Source organism: Populus trichocarpa, chromosome 14, assembly GCF_000002775.5.
Source record: "Populus trichocarpa isolate Nisqually-1 chromosome 14, P.trichocarpa_v4.1, whole genome shotgun sequence".
NCBI classification, from domain to species: Eukaryota; Viridiplantae; Streptophyta; class Magnoliopsida; order Malpighiales; family Salicaceae; genus Populus; species Populus trichocarpa.
The window spans coordinates 8471391-8490846 of record NC_037298.2 but is presented as its reverse complement, the minus strand read 5'-3'; the positions used below and the strand labels follow the sequence as shown (position 1 = coordinate 8490846).

The 19456-nt window shown below is 31.7% G+C and overlaps 3 protein-coding genes and 1 pseudogene across 3 annotated transcripts; 1 reads left to right on the top strand and 3 right to left on the bottom strand.

Annotated features, from left to right (window-relative positions):
• Positions 1-4081: 4081 nt before the first annotated feature.
• Positions 4082-4940, bottom strand: LOC127904282 (extensin-like). The gene is made up of 2 exons (XM_052447026.1): positions 4175-4940; positions 4082-4098 (listed from the first exon to the last, which is right to left on the bottom strand). Exons 1-2 carry the CDS (start codon positions 4938-4940, stop codon positions 4082-4084), a joined length of 783 nt encoding a protein of 260 aa, XP_052302986.1.
• Positions 4941-6424: 1484 nt separating this feature from the next.
• LOC112324126 (60S ribosomal protein L23-like) lies at positions 6425-6865 on the top strand (annotated as a pseudogene).
• A 2299-nt stretch (positions 6866-9164) lies between these two features.
• On the bottom strand, positions 9165-10785 carry LOC18105282 (proline-rich protein 3). The gene is made up of 3 exons (XM_052446782.1): positions 10210-10785; positions 9909-10170; positions 9165-9766 (listed from the first exon to the last, which is right to left on the bottom strand). The coding sequence occupies exons 1-3, from the start codon at positions 10750-10752 to the stop codon at positions 9447-9449; spliced, it is 1125 nt and encodes a 374-aa protein (XP_052302742.1). The 5' UTR covers positions 10753-10785; the 3' UTR covers positions 9165-9446.
• A 3751-nt stretch (positions 10786-14536) lies between these two features.
• On the bottom strand, positions 14537-16092 carry LOC18105281 (extensin). The gene is made up of 2 exons (XM_006375386.3): positions 15261-16092; positions 14537-15118 (listed from the first exon to the last, which is right to left on the bottom strand). Exons 1-2 carry the CDS (start codon positions 16057-16059, stop codon positions 14799-14801), a joined length of 1119 nt encoding a protein of 372 aa, XP_006375448.1. The 5' UTR covers positions 16060-16092; the 3' UTR covers positions 14537-14798.
• Between the last annotated feature and the right edge of the window lie 3364 nt (positions 16093-19456).

Sequence of the window (19456 nt, the reverse complement as noted above, 5' to 3'; positions counted from 1 at the left end):
ATACATGAACCAAGATAACTCCACAGAAAACAAATTTAAAAAAAATTACAAAACTCAATTTCTAAACAACCTAATATTTAAGGATGAAAATAAAAAACAAAACCTAAATAAAAAAGAAGATTGAGTTATTGGTGGGAGATATTGAAAAAAATATTCAATTAAAAAAGGAACTAAAAAAATAAATCGAATCAACCTAGGTCAACATGTCAAACTTGTGACTCGATTTCTAAGTTTGAGATAACTCCATAGAAAGAAAATTAGAAAAACAATTACAAAGTCCAATTAAAAAAAATATTCAATTAAAAAATGACCTGAAAAAATAAATAGAGTCAACTTACTAAACTTGTGATTCGGGTCATTAGCTACCAAACACCTTACCTAGAGAGACTGAATCATATTGCTAGAACTAAGAGATTAACTGATTATCCAATACATAAATTTTATTCCTAAGCTACTTGGATTTTTTGGGACATCGTCAATAATATAATACCCAAAAGAAAAAAAAATGAAATTTGTATAGGTAATATATGTTGAAGGATTCAATTGAAAAGCAAACCAAATCTTTTTTTTGAAGCCTAATTCAAAATTAAAAAAAAAATTAAAGGATTAATTTGAAAAAAAAAATAGTAAGAAAAACAATAAAAACCGATCTTGAAAGTTGAAATTAAAAAAAAAAATCAAATGAATAAAAAAGGTTAGGCACACAGGCTTGACGACCCTACGTGCATGGGCCTTAAAATAAAAGCAAAAGTGCACGTTTCCAAGCCTTATTTAATTTTTTTTTTCTTTTTTTAAGTTGTCCACCCCTTTTTTTAAAAAAAAAAAACGACACGCAACATGTTTGTTGTTCAAGATTATGGCTACCACATGTGACTAGAAAGGTTGGCAACCAACTCCAAAGAGTAAAAAAACACATTTCAGCCATTTGTTTTAAAGAAAAAACAAAAAAACACCCTAATAACCTAAAAAAACTCATTTTTGGTATTAAATCAACATTTAACTAGTTGAAAAAATAAAAAATTAACATAAATCCAAAAAGAAATCTTAATGTCGGATCTACTTTATTTTGGCAAGATAAAGAAAAAAATAGATCGAAATATAACTCTCATTATTAAATGAAAATTATTGACACCAAGATTAGCAAGTTTCATCACTACAAAGTGATCATTTGTCAACTCTATCTCTCTCTTTCATTGTCTTTCAACGACCATCTTTCTTTTCTCAAACATATGAACTAAAATGTGAGCAATCTAAAGTTTTAAACCAAATTGTTTAATATACAAACTAAATGGACAAAATTTTTTTTTTAACAAAATCTCAAAAGCAAGAGGTGATGGTGACACAAAAGTTATTTAAAAGAAAAACGTACTCTTTTCTTCTTCTTGTTTTTTTTTCAATTTTAGTCCTCTCATTTTCAATTCCTTTCAAACAATAAAAGTGGACTACTTTTGTAAAATGCCACCATCAACCCAATAACAAAATATTTTTTGAAGTCGAAATAATCACATAAGAAGTAGATCGAAACAAACCATCAACGAAAAACTTCAATCAACACAACATTGAAGGATCAAATTGGAAAAAAAAATTATGATCGAAAGAAAAAAAAGAAGAGGATCAAAATTGACACTATATTTTTCTTAAAAAGGGAAGGCCTATCATTATTTATTTGTCTTAATTTTGGTCCCTCGTTTTTAATTTCTTGCAAACAAAAAATTCAAATTTTTTTTTTTTTAAATTGACTACCAATCTGATTCCATAATATTTTTTTATTTTGAAATCACAGTAACCAAATTAAAGGCAAATAAAAAAATTAATTGGAGATCCTAACAAATATAATATTGAAACATGAAATTAAAAAGAAAAAAATAACTGAAGTAAAAAAAAAGAAGAAAAAAAAGAGAAAAATACACCGTGGGAACTGGGAAGGCTGATTTGCCTCACAAGGCAAGGTAATTTATTTAATTTGTAGTATGCATAATTGTAATGACCAAACACAACATCTTAAGACTTTTGCATGGCCATCCCAAAATAAATTGCCTAGCTCCATTACTGCTTTTAGCACATTTATATAAGGCTCCGTTTGTTTGCTGAAAAATAATTTCCTTTTAGAAAGTGAATTCCAGGAAAGTGAATTCCAGAAAAGTAAATTATTTTTCGATGTTTGGAAGAGTAATGAAAAATAAGTTGGAAAACACTTTTCAGTGTTTGGTTATGTCATGGAAAATTAGTTGGAAAATAACTTATTAATATTTTATTTTTTTTCAAGTTTATTAAAATAATGAGAAACAAATCTTACAAATTAAAAAGTTGAATGAGAATGAAATTGAAAAAAAATATAATTTCATAAATTATCTCAAATAAAATAAATAATAATCAAAATAATAGAGATTAAATCTAAAAAATTAAAAAATTAAAAGATGAAGAAATTAAAATAATAATAATTAACATTTCATAAATTATTTCAAATAAAATAGGTAACAATCAAAAGAATGGGGACCAAATTTGATAGATAAAAAATTTCAATAAAAAAATGATAAGGGAAAAGCAAATAACAATTAATTGTAAAAATGAGGACCAAACTTAATATAAAAATTAAATTCTAAGGGATGAAATTGAAAAATAAATATTCAAAACAAAATATATATATATATAGCAATCAAAAGTTTGAGGATCAAATTTGATATAATTAGCAAATAATATGACATTTCTAAATTTTTAACAACTTCCGGAAAGTGTTTTCCGCCTAAAATAAAAGGAAAACACTTTTCTGAAAATCAAGCTAAATTTTCCTTTGACTGGAAAGTGTTTTTCGTTGACCGGAAAGTATTTTCCGTTGACCAACTTTTCTAACGGCAAACAAACACAGGAAAGTTAGGAAAGTTTGGAAAGTGATTTCCCGGAAACTACTTTTCAAGAAACAAACACCCCCTAAGTTATTGCTGGTAAAACATATATTAACGAAAAATATTAGAATACGAATAAACCCTAATAAAGCAACCCAAACAATATTATTATTATTATTATTATTCATTGAAAAACATCTTCAACCTTAAAAATAATCTACTTAATCACTCCTCAACTATCTAATATTATATTAATATTCTATTTTAACTATTAAAAATCTAAAAGACTTAAATTAAGCCGAGAAGAAATATAAAGTCTTAAAATAAAAAAATCCTTAAATTATATCAAAATTTATGTGATAATTAATTTATTATAATTATCAAAATTCATATATAATTATTTGAAAATCAAGTACATTTATATTCAAGAAACATTTAAATTTAATCATTTGTAAATAATTCTAAACAACTTATCAAAAAATAGAAAATAAATAGTATAAATTAATTAAACAATAAATTTACTAAGCACATGCCAAGTAATTTAGTATTTATAAACGCACACATTGAAATGGAAACATGATAAAACCAGAGGACAAAATACAAAAAAGACGAGTCTTTAACTTATCTTTTTAAAAAAAATTCAATGACCTTGTGGTTCATTAATATTTGATGAAACTGATACATCATTAATCTCCCAAAAAGAAAAGAAAGAAATATCTTAATTGAAGAATGTTTATCACAAAACTCTCCCGATAATGAAACTCATCAATACAAAAGCCCATAAACAACGAGAAGGAAATCAAGCCGTTACAACAGCTTTAAACAACGTAAAAAATAGATGAATTGTAGTCATGGAGAGAAGACAAATATTTAATAACCAGCAGGGGTTGATGTAGGTGTCGTCGAGGTGTAGAAGAAAGTCCTCATGGAGTACAGTTTTATTTTCTTGTCATGGAGAATGTGATAAGCTGAAAGGGGAGCACCAGTAATCCCATAGTTCATATCTGTTGGAACGTTGCAGGTTTTCAATGGAGAGCTTTCAAGGTAAGCCTTGCATTCTGTGAGCTTTAAAGCAGGCAATGTTTTGAAGTAGTAACCCTTTGCATTAGTTGCTTCTGTCAAGCAGGAGAAAGGGACTTTCTTGTAACCATACTGGTCCACAGCAGTACAGGCTACTCTTATCACAGCTCCTACACACAAAAAAATAGTTTTTGTGAGGAAAACATAACGAAAGAATATCATTGATCAGCAGCGTCTGTAAGAATAATAATACAAGCGAAACAAATTATTACATTGAATCCGAGGAAGAATAATGAGGGTGTAGAAATTACCTTCAATAGGGGTATAGTTAGAGCCTTGTTTGCAGAGGACAAAACCTTCTATGCCGATTGGGCTATACTCATAGTCCAGTGTGTCCTTACTTGGTTTTGGTATGTATAACTTTGGTTTTTGGGCATACCCATCATGTGGCGTGATAATCTCTGGCTTTGGTGTAGTTGACTTTGGTTGATCATAAACCTTTTCTTTTGGGTCGACATAACCATGATCGGGTTTTGGTACAGTCATCTTTGGTTTTGGAACATATTCATAATTTGGTTTGGGAACATCTGGTTTTGGGTTGTAACCGTAATTTGGCTTGGCAGTGTCTGGTTTGGGTACGATCAACTTTGGTTTCGGGTCATTACCATAGTTGGGTTTTGGCATTGTCAATTTCGGTTTGGGAACTTCTGGTTTTGGGTTATAACCATAATTTGGCTTGGCAGTGTCTGGTTTGGGGATGGTTGGCTGGCCAAGGTATGGTTTTGAGTCATACCCATTGTCTGGTTTTGGTTCTGTGAATTTTGGTTTGGGGAGGGTTGGCTTCGGATTGGAGTCGTAATATGGTTTGTGGAGGTCTGGTTTGACAACGTCTGGCTGTGGCTTTGGGTCATAACTATACTTGGGTTTGGAAGTGTCTGGCTGTGGTTTTGGGTTGTAAGTATAATTTGGCTTGGTTGTATCTGGCTTTTGGTCATAGCCGTAACCGCCAGCAGAGGCAATGACTGACAATGACAAGAGGAGGAGGAAGGTGGCGGAGGAGGAATGGGTTAGAGCCATGGCAAAGAGGACAGGGATAGAACTTTAGATTGTTGATATGGGACGCTACCATCATCATGGCCTTTTATAGGACTGGTTGCCCGACTGGGTTTCTAATCTGAGAAATAAAATATAGAAAGAAAAGGGAGACTAATTGTATGCACAGTAGGAGAGGAGGGGTGAGCAACGTGATGAGCAATACTGCTGCACCAAGACACATTGCAATCCAGCATGATGGCTTGGACTTGGACAGTATTATATTCGGCATTTTTATTCAGGACGTGCCTTAATTTGCTATATATCTTGAAATTTGTATACTTGTAATTAACAGTTAATTTCTGGATAAAATATAATTCATTAATATTTGAATAGACATGATGACAGCTTAGGATATGCTTTTTGCTTATCACAATGATCTTTATATTTATTTCTAATAACTAATATTTTTTCAATTGGTATAAAAATGCCCGATTGAATTCATTTTATAGTTCCAGTCATTAATATTCATGACATAAATTATTCTTTCAATTGGTAGCGGAGCATGGTTCTTGCTATATATATATATTAAGAACATAGAAAAATATGGGTAGTAGAGAAGGGTGAATTGTGAAGTCTATTACGAGTAGCCATAATATCCTAAGTTTTTTTTTTTTTTTATGATCACATTAAAGTTTACTTAAAAAAAGAGTTAGATAATATTGATTAATCCTGCACTGTGAGATTTATTAGTGTAATTGTCGCCAAAGTGACCTAGATTACCAAACCTTATAGATATAATTAAATCAAATAAAAGATTAGTCATAAATTATGATCTTAAAGACAACGATATTATTCTTCAAAGGTCACCACAATTAGGGGAATGGGGCTAGCCTAAAGAGGAGTCATTTTAACTAGTTATGAATTGGATAGAGTGATTAATATTTTTAAGTAGTAATTAAAAATTATATCAAACGGTAAGGTGATTAATATTTTTGCATCTATAGAGTGGACAATGCATGCGCTATATAAGGTTTTTGCCCAGAGGTGAACCAAGGTGACATGAATAGTCTATTAATTTAGAATTATAAAATTCTATATTGTAGACTTCAGCTTCCATTGTCAGAATGTTTTTTAAAGTTTTAGTCTTAATCCCCACTGTGTTGCAATCATATACTTCAAGCATTTTGGTATGGGCAAGTCTGATTAACACTTTGGATTTGGACTTTTCACTTTTGACGAATAAAACCCAAGCTATTACCGATGACAACACTGATGAACAAGTCTTTGAAATGAAAGCCGGAGAGAGGTCAAACATGCTTAGTTTGACGTTAATGAGGATAATTCCGGCGAGCAACATCAAAAACTCTCAATTATAGATGAAAAAAGCCAAGCTATTTATGAATTCAGTGAAGGATCAGTTGACAAGTCACTAGCAAGCAAGGGCGGAGGAGTATAGGAGGCTAAGGTGGGCTGTAGCCCAGGTTAAAAAATAATTATTAAAAAACTCAATACTCTCCCTGCATAACCTTTACATCATATCTATGAAGGGAATTAAGGGTCGCTTGAACCGCTTGCTTTCTGCCTGCGTTGGTGATATGGTAATGGCCACTGTCAAGAAGGGGAAGCCTGATCTCAGGAAGAAGGTTATGCCTGCTGTTATTGTTAGGCAGCGTAAGCCTTGGCGCCGAAAGGATGGTGTTTTTCATGTATTTTGAAGATAATGTTGGTGTCAGTGTGAACCCCAAAGGAGAAATGAAAGGCTCAGCAATTACCGGTCCAATTGGAAAGGAGTGTGCTGATCTTTGGCCTAGGATTGCAAGTGCAGCTAATGCTAACTGTTCCTTTTCTTTGAGAATCATACTGTCGTTAAGTCCTATATGTTTTTGTAGGGTTAATATTAGTTGTGTTTTTTGTTATTTTGACTAAATTTTATTTGGAGCTTTATATGCAGTAATGAAATTTATGAATTTTTTGCAAGGAAAAAAAAAATTTCGGGCTCCGCCCCGAACCCTAGCAGTGAGCACACTGCGCGCCTCCTACAAATATATTTGCTAAAGTAAAAAATAAAGACTTTTCTTTTTGTTTTTTTGTAAAAACCTACTCCTTACAAAGATTTTGTCTTCTATTATTTATTAAAATCTATTCTTTTATCTTTATCAATACTCGAGAAGCATCATGGAATTTTAATTTTTTTCTTCTCAACAACATCGGGTCTTAACTTGGGTTTTGAAGAGGAATTTAAACAGAGTTACAAGAGTGCGAAACCATCACGATCAAGTAAGAATTCCCAAGCTCTAAGTTAGCTCTACAACAAGGATCAATAACAGTTTATAGCCCAAGATAAAAAAAATTCCTAGCTCCGCCTTTGCTAGCAAGCCCTTTTATAGAAGAATTAACTACCATGCATGAAGTATGATGGTACTAGAGGAGTTCAACATCATATTCTCGATAAGGCAGATAAAGTTGCAAAGCTAAATGCTTTAAGAATGCATGTAAATGATAGTTTTCTGTTTCAATTCATTCTGAATTCACTTCCTTCTCAGTTTGATCCATTCAAAATTAATTATAACACCAATAATTAAGGATAAATGAAGCATAAGTAAATTGATAAACATGTGTATTTGAGTGCAAGTATGTTTAAAACATGAAAGAAACATACAACATTGCTGGTAACTCAAAGAGTTAGTAAGAAGGAAGGGAATGGAAAATAAATCCCACCAAAGAAACAAAATGCATCTAGAAAAGTTAATAAAAAATAAAAAGATAATTTTACTATCAAATGCTATTTTTATAATAAGAAAGGACATGTAAAGATGGACTACAACAAACAAACATAAAGCTTGGTTTGAAAAGAAATGTAATAAAATTTCTTTTACTTGTTATGAATCAAATCTTGCTTAAGTTCCTTCTAATACCTGGTTTGTTGATTATAGTGTTATTGCTTACATGAATAACAACACAGTGTAGGGATTCCTTACAAGCCAGAATCCGAAGGAAAGTGAACGACTCGTCTGTACGGGGAATCGTTCAAAGGTGAAAGTGATAAGTGTTGCAACCTATATCATTTACTTATCAAGAATATTGGTCATGAGATAGATATTAAAGACACTTTATATTTACCTTTGATTTCGGTTGTAACCAAATTTTTGAATTTTTTTCCCAAAAAAAGAGAAACAAAAAATTGAGATTTGGCTGGGTGTGGGTCCGGGAGTTATGCTCGGCCAACGCAAATTATTTTGGGTTAAGAGTGTGTTTGACAAAATATATCCTTATGCATTTTTCTTTTATTTCACACCTTTTTGTTTTGATATTTGACTAAATAAATTCTTTTTGGATATCAGAAAATTTCATAAAAATCTGGAGGTTTTCATTGATTTACTTATGGGTCCCTCACACTTTTTTTTTTCCATATGGTTTTGTTGGCTTTGTTGTATATATAATTTATGGACTTTTATTGCGAAATACGTATCTGATATGCAATACCTGTTTTTTTCTAAAGAAAATGAAACTAGAAAATAAAAAATAGTTTCCTTTTTTTCTAATTCAAATTTTGCGAATTTATTCACTGGTGTCAGAGTCACGAAAACTGTACCTTTAGTGTTGCGCAATATTTACCAACACCAGAGTTAGAAATATTCATAAGAAAATATTTATTGACATCAGAGTCAAGAATATTATAGGAAGACTATAAAAATAGAACAAAAATAAACTCTTAGCAATTTAAAACAAAATCAACAATGCAATCTGTTTCAGGTAGAACGCTTAAGGACTCTGATACCAAGTTGAGAAGAAGTAAGAGGCTTAATCTATTAGTTAATTAATTTTTTTTATTTATATGTGTAAGACAATATACAATAGAAAAGGTAGAGATTACAACACTAGAATAGTCATCTAGTTTGTCTTATATATATAATTATCACATAATTTTGATATAATTTAAGGGTTTTTGTATTTTAAGACTTTATATATATATATATAAAGTCTTAAAATACAAAAACCCTTAAATTATATCAAAATTATGTGATAATTAATTTATTATAATTATCAAAATTAATATATAATTATTTGAAAATCAAGTACATTTATATTCAATAAAAATTTAAATTTATTCATTTGTAAATAATTATAAACAACTTATAAAAAAATAGAAATTAATTACTATAAATTAATTAAATAATAAATTTGGTAAGCACATGCCAAGTAACTTAGTATTTATAAACGCACACATTGAAATGGAAACATGATAAAATTAACCGGAGGACAAAATACAAAAAAGACTAGTCTTTAATTAATTTATTTATTTTTAAGTAAAAAAATCAATGACCTTGTGGTTCATTAATATTTGGTGACACTGATACATCATTAATCTCCCAAAAAGAAGAAAAGAAAAATCTTAATTGAAGAATTTTTATCACAAAACTCTCTCGATAATGAAACTGATCATCCAGACAAAAGCCCATAAACAACAAGAAGGAAATCAAGCCGTTACAACAGCTTTAAACAACGTAAAAAATAGATGAATTGTAGTCATGGAGAGAAGACAAATATTTAATAACCAGCAGGGGTTGATGTAGGTGTCGTCGAGGTGTAGAAGAAAGTCCTCATGGAGTACAGTTTTATTTTCTTGTCATGGAGAATGTGATAAGCTGAAAGGGGAGCACCGGTAATCCCATAGTTCATATCTGTTGGAACGTTGCAGGCTTTCAATGGAGAGCTTTCAAGGTAAGCCTTGCATTCTGTGAGCTTTAAAGCTGGCAATGTTTTGAAGTAGTAACCCTTTGCATTAGTTGCTTCTGTCAAGCAGGAGAAAGGGACTTTCTTGTAACCATACTGGTCCACAGCAGTACAGGCTATTCTTATCACAGCTCCTACACACAAAAAAAATAGTTTTTGTGAGGAAAACATAACGAAAGAATATCATTGATCAGCAGCGTCTGTAAGAATAATAATACAAGCGAAACAAATTATTACACTGAATCCGAGGAAGAATAAAAAGGGTGCAGAAATTACCTTCAATAGGGGTATAGTTAGAGCCTTGTTTGCAGAGGACAAAACCTTCTATGCCGATTGGGCTATACTCATAGTCATAGTCCAGTTTGTCATTACCTGGTTTTGGTATGTATAACTTTGGTTCCGGGAGATTTGGTTTGTGGGCATACCCATCATGTGGCGTGATAATCTCTGGCTTTGGTGTAGTTGACTTTGGTTGTTCATAAACCTTCTCTTTCGGGTCATAACCATGATCGGGTTTGGGTACAGTCATCTTTGGTTTCAGAAGGTTTGGTTTTGGAACATATTCATAATTTGGTTTGGGAACTTCTGGTTTTGGGTTGTAACCATAATTTGGCTTGGCAGTGTCTGGTTTGGGTACGATCAACTTTGGTTTTGGGTCATTACCATGGTTGGGTTTTGGCATTGTCAATTTCGGTTTGGGAACTTCTGGTTTTGGGTTGTAACCATAATTTGGCTTGGCAGTGTCTGGTTTGGGGATGGTTGGCTGGCCAAGGTATGGTTTTGAGTCATACCCGTTGTCTGGTTTTGGTTCTGTGAATTTTGGTTCGGGGAGGGTTGGCTTCGGATTGGAGTCGTAATATGGTTTGTGGAGGTCTGGTTTGACAACGTCTGGCTGTGGCTTTGGGTCATAACTATACTTGGGTTTGGAAGTGTCTGGCTGTGGCTTTGGGTCATAACTATACTTGGGTTTGGAAGTGTCTGGCTGTGGTTTTGGGTTGTAAGTATAATTTGGCTTGGGTGTATCTGGCTTTTGGTCATAGCCGTAACCGCCAGCGGAGGCAATCACTGACAATGACAAGAGGAGGAGGAAGGTGGCGGAGGAGGAATGGGTTAGAGCCATTGCAAAGAGGACAGGGATAGAACTTCAGATTGTTGATATGGGACGCTACCCATCATCATGGCCTTTTATAGGACTGGTTGCCCGATTGGGTTACTAACTGAGAAATAAAATATAGAAAGGAAAGGAAAGGGAGACTAATTGAATGCACAGTAGGAGAGGAGGGGTGAGCAACGTGATGAGCAATACTGCTGCACCAAGGACACATTGCAATCCAGCATGATGGTTTGGACTTGGACAGTATTATATTCGGCATTTTTATTCAGGACGTGCCTTAATTTGCTATATATCTTGAAATTTGTATATTCTAATTAACAGTTTCTTTCTGGATAAAATATAATATTTCATTGAAAATGACATAAATAGAGGCATTTATTTCCTTGATGTGGATCTTGCTTCATGTTTATTAATTGATTTTTTCTCAAGATGGACACAGACCCCTTGATGGTCAGATACCGTGGCATATCTTGTTTTGCCTTCTGTGCTAGTTGTCTTACAATGCTTTTCTGTCCAAACCATGCAATCATCTAAAGTGATTGTTCTAGTTCAAAACATTTTTTCCTTTTACTATATGAATTCAACCACAAGAATTTAGTTAACCATATGAATAAATTTAATTCATAAGTTTAAACAGTCTATAAAAGAAATTTAAGGGATCATAATAAATGATTATCCCGTGATTATCTTTTTTACCCATTACTCTCCTTTATAGAAAGGCACCAAATAAATTATAATAAGTAACTGAATATATATAAACTAAGATTTCTTCATTAGATATCATGAATAATAATGGTACGTATTCAATCTCACTATTTTATTTCCACATTATGTTATAGAATATTATTAGATTATTGGTTTGCATTGCGCTATGGGTGAGATCAATTTTTTTAACATAAATAAATTTTCAAGCATTGCTAATATGTCATAAAAAAAATTATTCATTAACTCAAAATACAATGCATATTGAATGATATTTTTTTAAAATATTAATATAATAACATATTGGATGATATTTTTTTCAAATATTAAGGCGGTGACATATTGGATAGGTTTGTGTTAACTTGATAAATCTCCAATTGGATCATGAGACCGAGATAACCCTATAGAAAGCAAATCAAAATAAATTATGAAGGTCAGTTTCTAATCAATCCAATGTTGAAGGATAAAATTGTAAAAGAAAAACATATTAAATTAAAAAATGACCGGCATCAACTGGGGTTAACCTGTCAACCCACAACTCTGGTCATGCGATCAAGATAACCCCGTAGAAAGCAAATAAAAAAGGTTATGAAACTCAATTTTTAACTAACCAAATGTTGACGAATAAGATAAAAAAAAATCACTTAAAAAAACAAAAAAAAATAACTCAAGTCAATGTGGGCTAACTTGTTAAACTCATAACGTAGATTATAAGATTGATATAACTTTATAAAAAACAAATAAAAAAAACTATAAAACTACATTTCCGACAGATCCAATATTAAATGTTCAAATTGAGAAAAAAAGACTAAATACATGAACCAAGAAACTCCACATAAAACAAATTAAAAAAAAATATGAAACACAATTCCTAAATAACCTAATATTTTAGGATGAAAATAAATAAAAAAAAACTAAATAAAAAAGAAGAAGATTGAGTTATTGGTGGGAGATCTTGAAAAAATATTCAATTAAAAAAGAACCTAAAAAATTAATCGAGTTAACCCAAGTCAATATGCCACACCCGTGACCTGATTTATAAAATTAGAATAACCCTATAAAAAGAAAATCAGAAAAAAAAATTACAAAGCTCAATTAAAAAATATTTAATTAAAAAAGAATTCATAAAAATAAATATATTTAATCTACTAAATTTATGGTCCGGATAAAAGTGATGTACATTAATAAAGTCAAGAGACAATTAGATAGAAATGTTAAAATTATTAAATCGGGTAAAAGTGGTGAGTACTATGGTAGATATGATAAGTCAAGATAAAATCTTGGTCCATTTGCTAAGTTCTTAAAAAAGCAAAGCAAACGGGCATAATATACAATGCCAGGGATGCCACAGTAGAATAGAGTTACTGAAAGACATAATTGTGCTCTAATAGATATGGTTAGGAGTACGATGATTTATTCTAAAGTACCTTACATGTGACATCTCATTGAATTGCCTAATAAATGCAAGAAAACCGTTTGTAAATGCGTTTTCAAGGGAAAGCGTGATGCAAAAATTATATTCATAAAGAAACCTTGTAAAGAAACCTATAGCTACCTCGACTTATTAAGAATCAACTATTTTAGCTTATCGGACACCATTTACCTACTATCAGCTACATTACTTTACCAAGCATCAACTACCAGTTATTTAGTTTTCTACATTAAGCTACCAAATATCTTTACTAGAAAAAATGAATCATATTACTAGAACTAGTAGATTAACTGATTATATCTTATTTCTAAGTTACTTAGATTTATTGGGATATCATCAATAATATAATCCCCAAAAAAAATTGTATAGGTAATAGATGTTCAATAATATAATCCCCAAAAAAAATTGTATAGGTAATAGATGTTGAAGGATTTAATTGAAAAGCAAAAAAAAGTTATAAAACCCAATTCAAAATAAAAAAAATATTAAAGGATTCAATTGAAAAAAAAATAAAAAAAAAGTAGCCCTACTAACATGGGCCTAAAAATAAAAACACATGGGCACATGTTTAGACCTAAATAGAACTTTTATTACTAAATTAAACTCATTGACATCAAGATCAGCAAGGTTCATCATAAAAAAATGATCATTTATAAACTCTTTTTCTCTCTTTCAAATATAAGATTGAGAAATTAACATTATATTTTTCTTAAAAATAAAAGGCCTAATATTATTTATTTATTTTGATTTTGATCACCCGTCTTTAATCTCTTGGAAACAACAAATTCAAATTCATTTTTTTATATTGACCACCAATCTCATGCTATAATATTTTTTATTTTAAAATCATAGTAACCAAATTAAAAAAATAATCAATTTTATATCTCAACAAATATATTATTGATTGATAAAATTTAAAAAAAAAATAACCATAGTAAAAACAAAAGATAAAAAGAAAAATATAGTGGGAAGGCACATTGATTTGCCTCACAAGGCAAGGTAATTTATTTAATTTGCAGGATGCATAATATTGTAATGACCAAACACAACATCTTAAGACTTTTGCTCGACCATCCTGAAATAAATTGTCTAGCTCCGTTACTATTTTTAGCACAATTATATAAGTTACTGCTGGTAAAGCATATCTTAACGACAAAGATAAAGAATACACAGAGATCCTAATAAATAAAAAACCCAAACATTTTTACCTTTGTATTATTATTATTATTATTATTATTATTCATTGAAAAACATCGTCAACCTTAAAAATAATCTACTTAAATCCCTCCTCAACTATATAATATTATATTAATATTGTATTTTAACTATTAAAAATCTAAAAGACTTAAAATAAGCCGAGAAGAAATTTAAAGTCTTAAAATACAAAAACCCTTAAATTATATCAAAATTATGTGATAATTAATTTATTATAATATTATCAAAATTTATATATAATTATTTGAAAATCAAGTACATTTAAATTTATTCATTTGTAAATAATTATAAACAACTTATCAAAAAATAGAAAATAAATACTGTAAATTAATTTAAACAATAAATTTACTAAGCACATGCCAAGTAACTTAGTATTTATAAACGCACACATTGAAATGGAAACATGATAAAACCAGAGGACAAAATGCAAAAAAGACGAGTCTTTAACTTCTTTTTTTTAAAAAAAAATCAATGACCTTGTGGTTCATTAATTAATATTTGGTGATACTGATACATCATTAATCTCCCAAAAAGAAAAGAAAGAAATATCTTAACTGAAGAATGTTTATCACAAAACTCTCCCGATAATGAAACTGATCATCAAGACAAAAGCCCATACAACAAGAAGGAAATCAAGCCGTTACAACAGCTTTAAACATTAACGTAAAAAATAGATGAATTGTAGTCATGGAGAGAAGACAATTTAATAACCAGCAGGGGTTGATGTAGGTGTCGTCGAGGTGTAGAAGAAAGTCCTCATGGAGTACAGTTTTATTTTCTTGTCATGGAGAATGTGATAAGCTGAAAGGGGAGCACCGGTAATCCCATAGTTCATATCTGTTGGAACGTTGCAGGTTTTCAATGGAGAGCTTTCAAGGTAAGCCTTGCATTCTGTGAGCTTTAAAGCTGGCAATGTTTTGAAGTAGTAACCCTTTGCATTAGTTGCTTCTGTCAAGCAGGAGAAAGGGACTTTCTTGTAACCATACTGGTCCACAGCAGTACAGGCTATTCTTATCACAGCTCCTACACACAAAAAAAATAGTTTTTGTGAGGAAAACATAACGAAAGAATATCATTGATCAGCAGCGTCTGTAAGAATAATAATACAAGCGAAACAAATTATTACACTGAATCCGAGGAAGAATAAAGAGGGTGCAGAAATTACCTTCAATAGGGGTATAGTTAGAGCCTTGTTTGCAGAGGACAAAACCTTCTATGCCGATTGGGCTATACTCATAGTCATAGTCCAGTTTGTCATTACCTGGTTTTGGTATGTATAACTTTGGTTCCGGGAGATTTGGTTTCTGGGCATACCCATCATGTGGCGTGATAATCTCTGGCTTTGGTGTAGTTGACTTTGGTTGTTCATAAACCTTCTCTTTCGGGTCATAACCATGATCGGGTTTGGGTACAGTCATCTTTGGTTTCAGAAGGTTTGGTTTTGGAACATATTCATAATTTGGTTTGGGAACTTCTGGTTTTGGGTTGTAACCATAATTTGGCTTGGCAGTGTCTGGTTTGGGTACGATCAGCTTTGGTTTTGGGTCATTACCATGGTTGGGTTTTGGCATTGTCAATTTCGGTTTGGGAACTTCTGGTTTTGGGTTGTAACCATAATTTGGCTTGGCAGTGTCTTGTTTGGGGATGGTTGGCTGGCCAAGGTATGGTTTTGAGTCATACCCGTTGTCTGGTTTTGGTTCTGTGAATTTTGGTTTGGGGAGGGTTGGCTTCGGATTGGAGTCGTAATATGGTTTGTGGAGGTCTGGTTTGACAACGTCTGGCTGTGGCTTTGGGTCATAACTATACTTGGGTTTGGAAGTGTCTGGCTGTGGTTTTGGGTTGTAAGTATAATTTGGCTTGGGTGTATCTGGCTTTTGGTCATAGCCGTAACCGCCAGCGGAGGCAATCACTGACAATGACAAGAGGAGGAGGAAGGTGGCGGAGGAGGAATGGGTTAGAGCCATTGCAAAGAGGACAGGGATAGAACTTCAGATTGTTGATATGGGACGCTACCCATCATCATGGCCTTTTATAGGACTGGTTGCCCGATTGGGTTACTAACTGAGAAATAAAATATAGAAAGGAAAGGGAGCTAGACTAATTGAATGCACAGTAGGAGAGGAGGGGTGAGCAACGTGATGAGCAATACTGCTGCACCAAGGACACATTGCAATCCAGCATGATGGCTTGGACTTGGACAGTATTATATTCGGCATTTTTATTCAGGACGTGCCTTCATTTGCTATATATCTTGAAATTTGTATACTTGTAATTAACTGTTTCTGGATAAAATACAATTCAATATTTGAATAGATATGACAGCTTATTATATGCTTTTTGCTTTATATGGGAAAATAACAAATATAATCTTGCTTTAGATAGGCTAATAAAAGAGATCATTAAATGAATATGCAAATGGACCTAAACAAAGACTAAAGTAATTCTTACAGAGAATGAATATTTGGAAATAACTTCAATCCTTCTGTATGCATGAAGTGTTGTTATTCATAGGTTAATCTTGTGCACATATATTCTATACATGGTATACATTTTGAATTCTGAAATACAGTAACATTGCATGAGCGAGGTACAGCTATGGAAACTATTTTCAGCTTTGAATGGTATCTTCTCGAGATATGATTGAGTTTTCATTTGCATGATTCTTGGATGAAATAAATGTCGATTGAGTGGATTCTTCTTGCTGAATTTGTGCGTGATCTTTGACAGCATCACTTGCTATGTTTGTTGCAACATACTAGTCGGTGCAGTGACTATTGGAATGGTTCCTACTAACAGATAATCCAGGGACGTTGAGCTAAGCATTGACAATGGAAGAATATTGAATGTAGATTAGAGTACAGAAGACGAAGAAGAAGAGGAGGAGAAATCAAGTGAGAGAGAAAACATCTGGTGCCTCATTCATTCATACTGTTTTTGCACAATCCAAATTCTATTACAAAACCAGCCTTTTAAGAAGAGCTACAATATTCTAGGCTCTTTCTCCTACAACACGTGTAATTAAAACGACTGTAAATAACTAAAATCAAAACGTTGCGTTGGACAATAAGTAACACGCTGCTTTTTGTAGAGTCACAGTAAACTATCTTTGATTCAAGAGACCATGCAGCTGATTTCCCTCCTATCAATTTCAATTCATAACATTTTTCCCCTTCATTTTCAGCCTATTCCTCGAGGTCAATTATGGAAACCCGAGATTAAAGTCCTCAGCAAACTCCCAAGTGGCATCAGCTGGAGATTGACTCTTCCAATGATTGAAGATCTGAGTTGCAGCTCGATTTCCTCTCTTTACCAATCTTCGTTCCAAAATCGCCCAAGTGTTCTATAGACAAACCAAATATTGTTGGTAGGTCTGCTGGAATAAAATGTTCCTTCAACAATGATGGTAATAAAGTTATATTGATTATTTGAGAAAAAGGTTTAGATTTTGAAGATGATGATGGTGCTAGTTTGGCTTCTGGACATGGTGCAACTACAATTATGGATATTGGTAAGGATGACATAAATTATGGTACTAATTTTTTTTTATTATTATTAACGTGGGTGTTTGGGTCAGCTTGTGCGCACTTCGACTAATCTCATATGCCTTGAAGTTAACGACTATGTAAGTCTCCAATGGTCTTGAGGTTTGTGAGACTTGAACTGATAACTTTTAGGGGAGCAAACCTAGAACCTAACCAGTTGAGCTATACTCATCATGGTTATTGGTTATTATGGTACTAATTCTTAAAGTGGGTGTTGGTAGTTATAATGAAGTTGCAAGTAGTTCAAATTATAATACAGGAAGTGAAGAATATAAGAAAGATTACTAGGATTTGGATTCTAGTAAAGATGACAAAGATTATATTCTTTCAAATGAGAAGGATTTGAATTCTTGAATACAAATGAAGATGAATGGATTGATAGTTTATAAAAAGATACTTGTTCTGGTCAAGTATTAGATGGTGCAATAGACTCAAAAAGTTAATGAAAGTTAAGCAATGATGAAAATGATGTTGAAGGTGGTGAAACTTCTAGTAGTAGTTATGAATGCAATGAGAATAAAAATGGAAGGAATGAAAAGAAAAGGAAAAGGATGATTGTTGATCCTACAATATCTATAAGATATTTAATATAGATGTTGATGGATCAATTAAGTTTGTTAAACATAAGGATTTCAATAATAATTTTCACTTTAGAGATGTTCTTATAGAATATAAATTGAAACATGGATATCATCTAAAAAGATACAATAATTAGAAGTAAAATATTGAAGCTACATGTATGGGTAACAATTATATGTGGCAGATATATGCTTTTTTTGCTTCCTAGTAGCAAATCTTTCATGATTAAGTCTCTGTCAGACTAGCATAGTTGTATTAGGCCTAGAATTATAAAAACAGTTAATTCTATTTGGATAGTAAAGAAGTTGCTTCCGATGAAACACTTGATACAATATTGGATGATAAGTTTAAGATTAAGTCACACCTAATGCAGCTTTGAAGAGCTAGGAATGAGGATAAAAATTTCATGGAAGAAAGTCATGAAGAGTTTTATAAAAAACTGCAGATATATCTGCAGAATAAGGTACACTAATTTCGAGTTTTGTCGCGTCGCTAAATTCAGATTAAATGCTTTCACTGGCATTATTATTAGAGTTGAGCTTAAACGATATGGTGATCTTGTGGAAAAAAAGGACTTACTGTGTAAATGATGTTGGATGGTGAAGGCTACCCTATAACCATCATGCCTCTTCATGTTGGTTTCTTATGAGGACTAACAATGAGGTTTACAAATGGTGCTTTTAGACGATAACTGATACCTTTTATAGATGGACTAGACGATCAGCTTGCACTAATATGAAAAACTCTTCCACGTTGTTATTAAACTTGGTCAAAAGATTTTATTTTGTAATCTTTTAACCTTCTTGTCTAGTTTAGGTTTTAAATTAAACTACGTGGAATTTATTTTGACGTACCTCAATTAATTTGGTAAATCCAAAAACAACCCAGATAACAGATAAAAAAATAGCTTGATTTAAAAAAAATTCAAGATAATATTTTTTATAATATTAAAACGATGACATATTTGATCGATATTCAGGTTTTGCGGTTTTACTTGTCAAACCCGCAACCTAGGTTACAGATTCCACTGGGTTTAAGAATTTTTTTTTAAAAGATATTTTTATTTAATTATATGATAAAAAATCACAAAATTGAGTACCAACCAATATCGAGATATATATTTGAAACTGCAACAACCCCATAAAAATAAGACTAAAATAAATTATAAAGTTCAATTTCCTATCAATTCAAGTTAACTCATCAAATTCATGATCCAGGTCATGAAATCTATGAGGTTTAA